The 14,463-nt window shown below is 39.7% G+C and overlaps 1 protein-coding gene across 1 annotated transcript in view; it reads right to left on the reverse strand.

The window, feature by feature from the left end:
* The window catches only part of Appl (amyloid-beta-like protein), a 422,233-nt gene that overhangs the window by 10,913 nt on the left and 396,857 nt on the right, over positions 1-14,463 (reverse strand). Inside the window, exons 10-11 of the mRNA XM_053792413.2 lie at positions 11,833-12,093; positions 5,119-5,265 (exon numbers count right to left, since the gene is read on the reverse strand). Of these exons, the coding sequence (XP_053648388.2) occupies positions 5,119-5,265; positions 11,833-12,093 (408 nt within the window). The remainder of the gene's footprint in view (positions 1-5,118; positions 5,266-11,832; positions 12,094-14,463) is intronic.

Consider the following 14,463-nt stretch of genomic DNA (forward strand, 5'->3'; position numbering starts at 1 on the left):
GAGCAGACGTGTCAGCGGATGGGTCTATGAAAGATGAGGTGAATCATAGAATTGATGAGGGGAAAAGGGTGAGTGGTGCACTTAGGAGTCTGTGGAGACAAAGAACTTTGTCCTTGGAGGCAAAGAGGGGAATGTATGAGAGTATAGTTTTACCAATGCTCTTATATGGGTGTGAAGCATGGGTGATGAATGTTGCAGCGAGGAGAAGGCTGGAGGCAGTGGAGATGTCATGTCTGAGGGCAATGTGTGGTGTGAATATAATGCAGAGAATTCGTAGTTTGGAAGTTAGGAGGAGGTGTGGGATTACCAAAACTGTTGTCCAGAGGGCTGAGGAAGGGTTGTTGAGGTGGTTCGGACATGTAGAGAGAATGGGGCGAAACAGAATGACTTCAAGAGTGTATCAGTCTGTAGTGGAAGGAAGGCGGGGTAGGGGTCGGCCTAGGAAAGGTTGGAGCGAGGGGGTAAAGGAGGTTTTGTGTGCGAGGGACTTGGACTTCAAGCAGGCATGCGTGAGCGTGTTTGATAGGAGTAAATGGAGACAAATGGTCTTTAATACTTGACGTGCTGTTGGAGTGTGAGCAAAGTAACATTTATGAAGGGGTTCAGGGAAACCGGCAGGCCGGACTTGAGTCCTGGAGATGGGAAGTACAGTGCCTGTACTCTGAAGGAGGGGTGTTAATGTTGCAGTTTAAAAACTTTAGTGTAAAGCACCCTTCTGGCAAGACAGAGATGGAGTGAATGATGGTGAAAGTTTTTCTTTTTCGGGCCACCCTGCCTTGGTGGGAATCGGCCAGTGTGATAATAATAAAAAAAATTCTAGCGGCTTCAAATCAAGCAGGAGAAAGCTGGTAGGCCCACATGTGAGAGAATGGGTCTGTGTGGTCAGTGTGCACCATATAAAAAAAATCCTGGAGCACGCAGTGCATAATGAGAAAAAAAAACCCGACCGTTTTTTTAATTAAAATGCCGACTTTGTGGTCTATTTTTGTATAGTATTTATGGTTGTATTCTCGTTTTCTTGGTCTCATTTGATAGAATGGAAAACATATTATAGAAATAGAGGTGATTTTGATTGATTTTACAATAAAAAGAACCTAGAAATGGAGCTCAAAGTAGGGGAAATGTTTGATTTTTCCCAATGTTCAAAAGTAAACAAATGATGCCATTGTCCAATAAATGTCCAACTAGCCATTCTAATATGCAGTCATGAATGGGTTGATGTTATTTATACAATTATTACAGTAGTCTGGATAATAGTAAGTCTTCTATTTTTTGTTTGAATAAAAATTCAAAATAGAAAGCAAGAGTAATTCAGAGGGGCCTGGAGACATGACTGATGAGCAAAGAAAATGTTATTTTAGAGCCAGGAATGTCTGCATTGTTCATTCTGGACCTTATTTTGAAATCGTCATATTTTTTAGTTTTCGTGAAATTGGCCAAATTGCAAATTTCTGACCACATTATTAGGTAGTTAAAATCGGTAAATGGGCAGTTTCTTGTACTCAGTCGATAGAAAAAAATGGAGTTCTAAAGAAATAGCTATGAGTTTGGGCGACTGGAACAATGGAATTAGCCGAAAATAGGGCTCAAAGTGGGCGAAATCGCCGATTTGTATACAGCGCCGAGGTCGCTAACTTCGCGAGAGCATAATTCCGTCAGTTTTCCATCAAATTTTGTTTTTTTTGGTGTCATTACAATCGGGAAAAGATTCTCTATCATTTCATAAGAAAAAATAATTTTTTTTTTTAAATTTTGCGACACCAGGAGACACCTCAGGATTGGGGGTTGCGACAGTCAAAGGGTTAATCAAGGATCAGTTTGTTGATCAGTCACTGGAAAGACTGAGAGATATAGCAGTTACTGAGAGTGAAGCAAAGGATCTCGATAATTGTTACTATTATAGTAACGGTGTACTGATGGAGAAAAATACATGTAAGTTGTCAGCTGATAGTGTTTCCACCACAGTCAAGCATCTCGTAGTGTTACCAGTTACATTTCGTGAACAAGCCATTGATTTTGCTCACAATAGTCCCATAGGAGGATATTTAGGTGTCAAGAAGACACTCGGTAAACTGGCAAAACATTTTACTTGGCCAAAGATGAAGGAAACAGTAGCTGATCATGTGCGACGTTGCCACGTGTGTTAAGTGACAGGCAAGCCAGCACACACACCTCCACCTACACCTCTCACTATGTTCACTAGTAGCAAAGTTCAGTTCACCTGGACTAGACATTGTTCAGATTTGTTTAAAAGGTTGAAGCATTTGCTTTCCTCTGCTCTAGTGTTGAGTCCTAATTTCAATCTTCCCTTTTTACATACAGATGAGAGTGTTTATGCAGTGGGTGCTGTGCTGCTCCAACAGTCAACATCCACTGATATTCTCCATCCTATATGTTACTATTCATCTAAGCTCAAACGACACCAGAAAAATTATGCCACTATTGAGAAAGGAGCTCTAGCTCTTGTGGTGTCCTTGGAACATTTTGACGTGTATTTGGGCACTTCCCCATTTAAAATTAACGTTTTTTCAGACCACAATCCACTCACTTATATAAATACTATGAAGAGTAAGAATGCTAGGATCATGAGGTGGGCCCTCAGAATCCAACCTTATTCTATCAGTATAAAACACATAAGTGGTCATTGTAATGTAATTGCTGACGCTCTGTCACGTCCTTAATAATTATCAGTTACATTAAATTAACGTAATTTTATGCCCAAATACCTTTTGTTACTTGCTATGTCAAATTCAGTAGAGTAACTTAATCCCTCCAGCCTATATTAACTATATATACTCATGTCTAATTATTATATTTATATATTCACAGTAGTGGGGATATGTGTGAGGAGGAGGCAAAAGCTGAGTGTTGAGTGGGTAGTGTGGTGTGGGCGATGTACTGCGTGACGGAACATTGTCCTGCCGCAGATCCCCCCCCCTCACTACACACCTTAAGCTGTTTCATACTCGGATGTCCATACTGCATAGCATTCCACAACCACTACTTAAGAGTGAAATGCTGTCTCCTGTCTATAGCACAAGACTATTGTTCATATCCACTACTATGATCGAGCCTCAACGTATCCTGCTTGTCTACGCTATCCTGTCTCTACACTGATGTACATAACCACGAGTATGCAAAGATACGATACTTTGTACTGCCCTAGTACTAGGGGCATATCTTATTGTATAGACGCTGTGAAATTATAGAAGTGCTTGGCACAAGATTGACTCTTATATTTTTTTATATTAAACTGTTAGTAATGTAACCTGAGTAATCAGTAATGTGAAAGACATTAATGCAATTCCTAGTACGACCGTTTGTCGTGTTGGGGGGGGGTGTTGCAACCCCTGAATGGGTTGCAATGATTAATATGTATATATATAATTACTGTAGGTAGTAGGTTGGTAGACAGCAACCGCCCAGGGAGGTACTACCGTCCTGCCAAGTGAGTGTAAAATGAAAGCCTGTAATTGTTTTACATGATGGTAGGATTGCTGGTGTCTTTTGTCTGTCTCATAAATATGCAAAATTACAGGTATGTCTTGCCACTTCTACTTACACTTAGGTCACACTACACATACGTGTATAAGCATATATATACACACCCCTCTGGGTTTTCTTCTATTTTCTTTCTAATTCTTGTTCTTGTTTATTTCCTCTTATCTCCATGGGGAAGTGGAACAGAATTCTTCCTCTGTAAGCCATGCGTGTCATAAGAGGTGACTAAAATGCCGGGAGCAAGGGGCTAGTAACCCCTTCTCCTGTATATATTACTAAATATAAAAGGAGAAACTTCAGTTTTTTCTTTTGGGCCACCCTATCTCGGTGGGATATGGCTGGTATGTTGAAAGAAAGAAAGAATATATAATTATTACCTTTTCATATAATTTTATATTGCTTGTATTTGCGATAATAGCTAAATCGTAAATGTATTGCTTTATATTATTTGACTTAGCTTCCTTTTGTTAGGTAGGATGTAACATATTATGTGCTCAGTTCAAGTCTTGATTGTCTAACTACTGTAATTATCGCTCTTTGCTCGTTTCCTGCCGGCTTCTTGCTGGGCAGCGACCCACGGAGCTATCACGTGATCGAGGGGGGGTGTCCTCACCTCGCCTGAAGTATTCAGTCTGGTCTAGACTCTCTTGGTGGTTGGACGTATCCCTGACAAGAGCCTAACTCTTCCTTATCGGCCCTTGTTGGAAGATTGTCTCTTATTATTGTTAGTGATTTTCAACGTTGTACTGAGGTTGTGTGTCGCAAAGACACACTGAGCAACTCAGGTCCTGAGCTGTAGCTTCTGACCTAATTTGTACTGGTATCTGTGTATTATTACAGTCGGGGATTTTCTTATGCTGAACTTAGATTCAGTAGTACGGGAGTTTTGTGACTTTTGTGGAGGATCTGCAGATGGTCCCTACTTAGTGTCGTTATATTATCTTCTTGTTCCTGATTCTGTGTCGCAGTTGCTTGTTATATTGCTATTGGGCTTAGCATTCTTTTTATTGTTCAAGCAGACTGTTCTGACTGCCAGTTGGTCAAGAAGTTAGTTTATTTGAGGACTTTGTCAGTCACTTGTTTAAGTCTAGTTGAGTCTTGAGACATAGCGAACTACTTAGAGCACTTACATACACAAACTTACTTGTACATATTTGTAATATTTTATTAAATGTTAATGTACCAGACGGTACTTAAGAATTATAAATGTGATATGTGCTTTCAGCACAATAATACTGTACACGAGAGAAGTGATTATTATTAATTTGTTTGAATTGATTAATTTAATTTAATATGATATACCTCAAGACGATACTTAATAAATTTATTAAATTTTAATTTCTCTAGTTAGTAGCCTACCAGTTGTAATCCTGAAGCACTATTGAATCATACTGAATTCTAATGGATAACTGGACAAGGATACTGACTACTTGCTACAAAAACCCAGTAACAGGCTGGATGCTAGAAGGGCAGTCCTTTCTAGTATTCACTGGAGATCTCTAAGCTTTTAGAATCGCGTTTTTTGTAACAGTGCACAAATTACCAAATTAAAATAGGTATCTTACTTGATTGTGGGAGGTTGGAAGTGTACAAATTATCAAATTATAGTAATCTTACTTGATTGTGGGGGTTGGTGCTGTTCCTACGCCGAAGAACAACAATACCAACTACCATGGCCATCATCAGTGCAACACCAGCAAAAGCTAGAGTAAAGTACACACCACGGCTCTCACTTCCTGATGACTCGCGCGTCACACTGTAGCTCTAAAATACACAAAAAAGTATGGTTAATATATCTCAGTACAGCAATATTTTACAAAGCTCTGAGTTAACCTTAATCATCTAGCTGCAAATATATATTGTTTCATATAAGTATCTTCACTGTATACTGAACATGATAAACTAGCAAATTTTCTTTGGCACACATGGTTTTACTGGCTCTACATTCAGCTTCACCACTTTACCCAAGTTATAAGATGCCTAAACAGATGTAAATCAGTGTAACCTCCATCTTTTCTTTATCATTTGCAAAAGATGAAGTACAAAAAGACAATACTGTGACCTGAATGATACACAAATAACCTGAACACAGGAGAGAGGAATATTTTGAGGAATTGTTAAATGTTGATGAAGCTAGGGAAGCTGTGATTTTGTGTATAGGACAAGGAGGAATAACATCTTATAGGAGTGAGGAAGAACCAGTTGTGAGTGTAGGGGAGGTGCATGCGGCAGTAAGTAGGATGAAAGGGGGTAAAGCAGCTGGGATTGATGGGATAAAGATAGAAATGTTAAAGGCAGGTGGGGATATAATTTTGTAGTAGTTAGTGTTTTTATTTAATAAATGTATGGAACAGGTAAGGTACCTAGGGAATGGCAGAGAGCATGCATAGTTCCTTTGTATAAAGGCAAAGGAGACAAAAAAGTCTAAAAATTATAGGGGAATAAGTCTGTTGAGACTGAAGGGAATGTATGAAAGTACAGTGGTACCAGCACTCTTATATGGGTGTGAAGCTTGGGTTGTAAATGCTGCAGCGAGGAGACGGTTGGAGGCAGTGGGGATGTCCTGTCTAAGGGCAGTGCGTGGTGTAAATATTGTGCAGAAAATTCGGAGTGTAGAAATTAGGAGAAGGTGTGGAGTTAATAAAAGTATTAGTCAGAGGGCTGAAGAGTGGTTGTTGAGGTGTTTTGGTCATTTAGAGAGAATGGATCAAAGTAGAATGACATGGAGAGTGTTTAAATCTGTAGGGTAAGGAAGGCAGGGTAGGGGTCATCCTTGAAAAGGTTGGAGAGAGGGGGTAAAAGAGGTTTTGTGGGTGAGGGGCTTGGACTTCCAGCAAGCATGCATGAGCATGTTAGATAGGAGTGAATGGAGACAAATGGTATTTGGGACCTGATGAGCTGTTGGAGTGTGAGCATGGTAATATTTAGTGAAGGGATTCAGGGAAACCGGTTATTTTTATATTGCCGGACTTGAGTCCTGGAAATGGGAAGTAAAATGCCTGCACTTTAAAGGAGGGGTTTGGGATATTGGCAGTTTGGAGGGATACGTTGTGTGTCTTTATACGTATATGCTTCTAAACTGTTGTATTCTGAGCACCTCTGCAACAACAGTGATTATAAATAACAAAAAGGCACAATACCGTGACTGGAACGATACACAAATAACCCGCACGTAAAAGAGAGAAGCTTACGACGACGTTTCGGTCCGACTTGGACCATTGACAAAGTCACACTAACAGAGGTGGAGCAGGACGGCTATATATAGGCAGGAAGAGGTGGAGGTAGTAGTATTAGTAGTAGTAGTAGTAGTAGTCGCCGTTTAGTTGAATCCTCTCTTATACACAACTTTCCTTGTATGAACCTTAGCCCTGGCTTCGTCTCTGTAGATGCCTTCCTCTCCCACTACATTGTAAAATGCTCCAAACTTCAGAACACCCGTGACTTAACCTGAATCCTCATTTTTTCTTCTTCTTCTTTTTCTTCTTCCTCTTCCCCTTTCCTCTCTCCTTTTCTCCTCTGGGTTGTCTTTCTCTCTCCTGTCTCGTGTTTCTGTTCCTTCTTCCTTTATTTTATTTTATTTCACCACTTCCCCTTTCACGCACCTCGGTGCGCTTGCTCTCCCTCTGTGGGTTTCTAGCTCTCTTGCAGTGCTCCCCTTCCTTTGTATTTGGCTGGCTCGTCTTCCTTATTTCCCACTTCTACCACTACCACTACTACTACCTCTTCTTCTTCTACTACAACTACTGATGAAATTAAGACACATGTGCGGCGTCTGGTTGTCTTTGTTGTGGACGTTTCGCCATCCAGTGGCTGGCTGGATGGCGAAACGTCTACGGTGGGGATGCCCGGGTGTTGTGCATGTGTCATTTCATCCTGTCAGTATTATATACAATTCTTGTACTACTACTACTACTAATACTACTACCTCCACCTCTTCCTGCCTATATATAGCCATCCTGCTCCACCTCTGTTAGTGTGACTTTGTCAATGGTCCAAGTCGGACCGAAACGTCGTCGTAAGCTTCTCTCTTTTACGTGCGGGTTATTTGTGTAACAGTGATTATGTATGAGTGAGGTGAAAGTGTTGAATGATGATGAAAGTATTTTCTTTTTGGGGATTTTCTTTCTTTTAGAGTCACCCTGCCTCGGTGGGTGACGGCCAACTTGTTAAAAAAAAAAAAAAAAAAAAAAAAAAAAAAAAAAAACTGTACTGTGCATCAATATTTGTGAATGGTTCTCCGGATCATTATCCTGTGACCTAAGTCACAGATCAGGCCTAGGCTGGAAAGAAAATATTAAGAGAGTAAAATATATTAAGAAACAAATAGGAAAGTAAAGGTAAGTACAGTAGGACCCCAGTATCCATGGAGGATACATTTGAAGGACCTGCTGTGGATCCCAAAACCGTGGGTAGTAGCAAACCCTATACGTATATAAGTCCTATACATACCTATTATAAAGTTTAATTAATAAATTATGCACAATAGGTAGAGAATTATCACTTTTTCACTGATAGGAAGCACTTCATGGCTTCTCTTAAGCTTTGGATAACTGCCATTTTTTCTACTTTTCACTTGGGGACATATTATGCAAAATTAAGAGGTATTTTTGGGTCACAGTAAACCATGGAAGACTGAAACCGCTTACACCGAAACAGTGGATATAGGGGTTCTACCATTCATACCGACTGTAAGTAGAGATTTTTAAGATATCTCTGTCATCTTACATGTTCATGAGACAGAAAAAAAAAGGCCATGAATAAATATGCATGAGATACTGCATTTCCAATATTAAAATATTAGAAAACTGACATGATAAAATATGTTAGAAATCTGTAGGTATTTAAAGTCACCTCCTAATGATTTCCTAAACTGCACACTTAATAAATCTGGGTAAAATTTTATAACATATAAGTAACTGCATTCATAATAAGTGCTTATTCTAATGGATATTTTTATATTAACGTCGTGTGCTAAGCCCATGTGGGTCATTCACTACAGAGTAGTGGAGGTTCAATCCTCTACTACTCTATTTACATCAGCTTTGAGGTTTGCTGTGTCTTTAATAGATGCTACTCTCTCATTCTCACATCTGATAACAAGGCATTGTAATAGTAGCATCAATCGATGATGTAATAAACCTTCAGTCTTCAAGTAGACCACAGAAAATGATACAATGTTTAATGATGACAACTTATAGCTACTATAAATATAAAACTGAAACACCATACCAAGCTTAATAAACTCGATGACTAGCAAGAAACAGATATGCAAGGAACTTAAAAATAACCAAGTCTGAAGATCTTAACTTTCCTTCGCAATATAATAATTATGTTTAAGGAACACAGGAGTATTATGACCTTAACTAAAAGGAAAACTACAGTGGAATCTTGGTTTTCGAATTTAACTCATTCCAGATGTCGATTCGACATCTAAAATCGATGAGAACGAAAGCAATTTTTCCATAAAGAATAACGTGAACAGAATTAATCTGTTCCAGATACCAAATAACAATATAATAATGTATTAATAATATACTGACTACTACATAAAACAATGTATAAAATTATACAGCATAGGGAAACTGTAAAAATAAATACTAAATGTAAATTTAACTGAAATACTGCACAGTAAATGAAAATTTAACTGCTCCTTACTTGTCAGAGGACAGCTAATGACATACTGGAAGCAGGAGGTAGAGGAGAGGAGGAGGGGGGATAGGGGGGATGTTACTGCTTGGAAGGAGAGTCACCTATTAATATGTCAGGCAACTGTCCTTCTGGTGTTGTGTCTCTTCTTTGTCTCTGTTCAACACTAATACTTCGTTCTAGCTTACTGACTATCTTACTAAAAAATCTGTCCAGTGAGGTTTGCTTCAGGCTCTGTTTTAGCACTTGTCTAAACTGAGACATTACACAGTCATTGTATATGTCAGTGAGAGAGATGGATGGTATTTTTCAGCAAACTCCTGTATGTGGCCTGAGCCGCTTTGTCTCGTTCTGTACATGTGAAAACTTGTCCACTGACATCCAAAAGAATGTACAAAAACCAGGACATTTTTCTCTCGAACACCTCATTTGAAAACCGATTTATTCGACAAATAATGCAATCGACAACCGAGGTTCGACTGTATAGGTTAAACGAGAACCTTCAAACTAGAGTTGCCAAAACAGTGATAATACTCTGTACGGCACTTGTACTTTCAGGACTGGATTACTGCTGTACTGTACACTAAAAAACCTCATTTAAGGCAGACAAAATTTCTGATGAGGTTAACATAAAGAAAGCTTTCAAAATGCCCATATTAATTCTAACCATCTCATTAATTGGGAATGCTTAAAAGACTTCAAAATGCACACTGTAGAGTGCAGGTAAAACAGATTATCTTAATTTACATATAGTAACTATTTGAGAAACTAGTTCCACATAAACTTGCAGAAACTGTTCCTTAAGAGAGTAGAAAGCCGGGAAGATGGAGAAAAATACACACAAAGAAAATTAATACCTATAAGTTTGATACATCTTTGATAAGTTTCAAGAGCTTTCCTTCTACTAGAGCCCAGTCCAGAGTCAGGATGTTGCTGCTGGTAGCTTGTTAGTCCACATATCCATCACAGTCTGGTTGATCTGACACTTGGTGGAGATATTTGTCCAGTTTCCTCTTAAAGACTTCAACACTTGTCCCTGTAGTATTTCCAATGTCTAAAAAAGAATGCAGTTTGTTTTTCATACCCCTACATTCTCAGTAACACTGCATTCCATACACAGTCTGGGACACTAAGGTTATAACATTCTCCGACTTGCATGGTGGTTTTGCACATCCTTATATGGAAGTACCTGCATTCCTTTATAAAGCAACACTTTCCCTTTAACATATTTGAAAATTTTCTAGTTTGTCTGGTACCACCATTTTCTTCCATATATGCACACACTCTTAGTGTAGAATTTACAGATGTTCCTACTGCCTACATTTTGTTATAGACTCATTCTCATTTTCTGAGAGGTAATCTGAATTCCTCTGTCTACCTTTCTCTGAGCATATTTCTCCAGGTTATTCTGTTCCTTGTTTTCCTGTTATTGTCATCTCTTCCTCCTTTGTATTTAGCTCACTGTCTTGAATCCTTATTTCCATCTCTTCTCTGTGCTCAGCATCCGTTTCCACCCGTTCCAGCACTGTGCTACAAACCTTTATCAACTCACTCTTTGTATATTTCTGGATGGTTCATCAGGAAATTCCTTAATTATCTAGGTTTCTTATTTTCATTACTTATATTATACCTGTCCTACTTTCTCTCTCTAGGGAAAATCTAGGAACACCTTTCCTATTTAAGGTCACTGCTTGTGGCTGTAATAAGCTTTGCACACAAAACATGAAAGTTTGTACTACATATTCCACAATACTCTTAATATTTCTCCCTAGGTTATTCCCACAAGATCCACAGACCTTTTTCCTACTTGCCACAGTGGCTGTAGGATTCCTTGTTTGTTTCATATGCTGGTTCATGTGTGTTTTGGGTTGGGTAAGGTAGATGGATGAGTGGGTCAGAGTGAGTAGGTGAAGTGATGCCAGTATCCCCAAACACCTCACTCCTCTTACCTAATGTTGCACTTTGCTGATTGCAGAAACACTGCCAATAGGCCACTAACAGTCTTCAAGATGAAACCTGAGAAGTTCATTGAACTGTGGTATCTTTTGTCTACATACTGTCACCAACAACCTGACATATCAAGCCAACTAGCTCTGGTTTTAGACTGGGTTCACTGTGACCACCAATAGGTACTCGATGCTCAAGGTCATTCAAAGCAACACAAGGTGGCTGTAACACCAAAACCTGTCATGCAGCCCCACATCTCCTTGTAGGTAACCAACCCACCACTCTTATGGCAGTTAGACCCTTAACCATTAATGAAAAAATTGAATTGTATAATGAGTGGGAGTGGCTGTTGCTACATTTGATACAACAGGTTTCAATATATATAATTTATTAGGTATTTAATTAACCAATTTATCTATATCCAAAATATCATTCTCCTTAAGAATTCAACTCTAAAGTGCTACCATAACAATCCTGAGTATGACTAATATAGTTTTATTGTGATTTGTTTTCCCAATTTTTATCCCTAATCTTATGCCCGTATTTCTTAACTTCACTATCTTATTTACACTATACTTTATATAAAGAACTTTCTTATCCCAGTAAAGGCACTGAATAGTTATATTCATTGCAGCTTATATAATAAAATCATGACATTTATAGAATAATGTTCTAAAATGTTCTTATAATGTATTACATACATTCTTTACTATGAATTAATACACAAGGGCTACTTACAGCCTGTGAATGTGAAATTTGGTGGTGTTGAGCATGTGCAACCTGTACATCATCAGCATGGTGGAGCAACACTGGTTCTGGACGAGAGGAAGCATTAGGCACTGGGGATGCCACCCTCATACTCGAGTCCACTGTAGGTGTGTCCAACTCAACAGGTTCCTGACTAACTGATTCACTTTCCAATTCCTGATTTTGGCTGGGTTGTGTCATACTGCTTAACTCTGCCTGCTCAGGGTAAGTCTCCCCAGAGTCAGAGTAGTCCTGAAATTTATTTTTATATTATTATTATTATTATTATTATTATTTTTTTTTTTAACAAGTTGGCTGTCTCCCATCGAGGCAGGGTGACCCAAAAAGAAAGAAAATCCACAAGAAGAAAATACTATCATGATCATCTTTCAACACTTTAACCTCACTCACACATAATCACTGTTTTTACAGAGGTGCTTAGAACACAACAGTTTAGAAGCATATATGTATAAGGATACACAACATATCCCTCCAAACTGGGAAGATTTACTAAGCAACACAGACCCCAACTTATGCCTAGAACAGATTAACTCGGTGGCACTCGATGTTTGCACAAGGCTTATTCCTCTAAGAAAAAGGAGGAGTAGATGTAAAATAGAAAGAGACAGGCGCTCCCTTTACAGGCGACGGAAAAGAATAACAGAGCGGCTAAAAGAGGTCAATATATCTGAAATGCGTAGGGAGACACTGGTCAGAGAAATAGCAAGCATCGAACTTAAGCTAAAAGAATCCTTTAGGAGTCAGGAATCGCGGGAAGAACTAAAAGCCATAAATGAAATCGAAAGAAACCCAAAGTATTTCTTCTATGCCAAATCAAAATCGAGAACAACGTCCAGTATTGGGCCCCTACTTAAACAAGATGGGTCCTACACAGATGACAGCAAGGAAATGAGTGAGCTACTCAAGTCCCAGTATGACTCAGTTTTTAGCAAGCCGCTAACCAGACTGAGAGTCGAAGATCAAAATGAATTTTTTATGAGAGAGCCACAAAATATGATTAACACAAGCCTATCCGATGTTATCCTGACGCCAAATGACTTCGATCAGGCGATAAATGACATGCCCATGCACTCTGCCCCAGGGCCAGACTCATGGAACTCTGTGTTCATCAAGAACTGCAAGAAGCCCCTATCACGAGCCTTTTCCATCCTATGGAGAGGGAGCATGGACACGGGGGTCGTCCCACAGTTACTAAAAACAACAGACATAGCCCCACTCCACAAAGGGGGCAGTAAAGCAACAGCAAAGAACTACAGACCAATAGCACTAACATCCCATATCATAAAAATCTTTGAAAGGGTCCTAAGAAGCAAGATCACCACCCATCTAGAAACCCATCAGTTACACAACCCAGGGCAACATGGGTTTAGAACAGGTCGCTCCTGTCTGTCTCAACTATTGGATCACTACGACAAGGTCCTAAATGCACTAGAAGACAAAAAGAATGCAGATGTAATATATACAGACTTTGCAAAAGCCTTCGACAAGTGTGACCATGGCGTAATAGCGCACAAAATGCGTGCTAAAGGAATAACAGGAAAAGTTGGTCGATGGATCTATAATTTCCTCACTAACAGAACACAGAGAGTAGTCGTCAACAGAGTAAAGTCCGAGGCAGCTACGGTGAAAAGCTCTGTTCAACAAGGCACAGTACTCGCTCCCATCTTGTTCCTCATCCTCATATCTGACATAGACAAGGATGTCAGCCACAGCACCGTGTCTTCCTTTGCAGATGACACCCGAATCTGCATGACAGTGTCTTCCATTGCAGACACTGCAAGGCTCCAGGCGGACATCAACCAAATCTTTCAGTGGGCTGCAGAAAACAATATGAAGTTCAATGATGAGAAATTTCAATTACTCAGATATGGTAAACATGAGGAAATTAAATCTTCATCAGAGTACAAAACAAATTCTGGCCACAAAATAGAGCGAAACACCAACGTCAAAGACCTGGGAGTGATCATGTCGGAGGATCTCACCTTCAAGGACCATAACATTGTATCAATCGCATCTGCTAGAAAAATGACAGGATGGATAATGAGAACCTTCAAAACTAGGGAGGCCAAGCCCATGATGACACTCTTCATGTCACTTGTTCTATCTAGGCTGGAATATTGCTGCACACTAACAGCACCTTTCAAGGCAGGTGAAATTGCCGACCTAGAAAATGTACAGAGAACTTTCACGGCGCGCATAACGGAGATAAAACACCTCAATTACTGGGAGCACTTGAGGTTCCTAAACCTGTATTCCCTGGAACGCAGGAGGGAGAGATACATGATTATATACACCTGGAAAATCCTAGAGGGACTAGTACCGAACTTGCACACGAAAATCACTCACTACGAAAGCAAAAGACTTGGCAGACGATGCACCATCCCCCCAATGAAAAGCAGGGGTGTCACTAGCACGTTAAGAGACCATACAATAAGTGTCAGGGGCCCGAGACTGTTCAACTGCCTCCCAGCACACATAAGGGGGATTACCAACAGACCCCTGGCAGTCTTCAAGCTGGCACTGGACAAGCACCTAAAGTCAGTTCCTGATCAGCCGGGCTGTGGCTCGTACGTTGGTTTGCGTGCAGCCAGCAGCAACAGC

This window comes from Cherax quadricarinatus, chromosome 67 (genome assembly GCF_038502225.1).
Source record: "Cherax quadricarinatus isolate ZL_2023a chromosome 67, ASM3850222v1, whole genome shotgun sequence".
In the NCBI taxonomy this organism is placed as follows: domain Eukaryota; kingdom Metazoa; phylum Arthropoda; class Malacostraca; order Decapoda; family Parastacidae; genus Cherax; species Cherax quadricarinatus.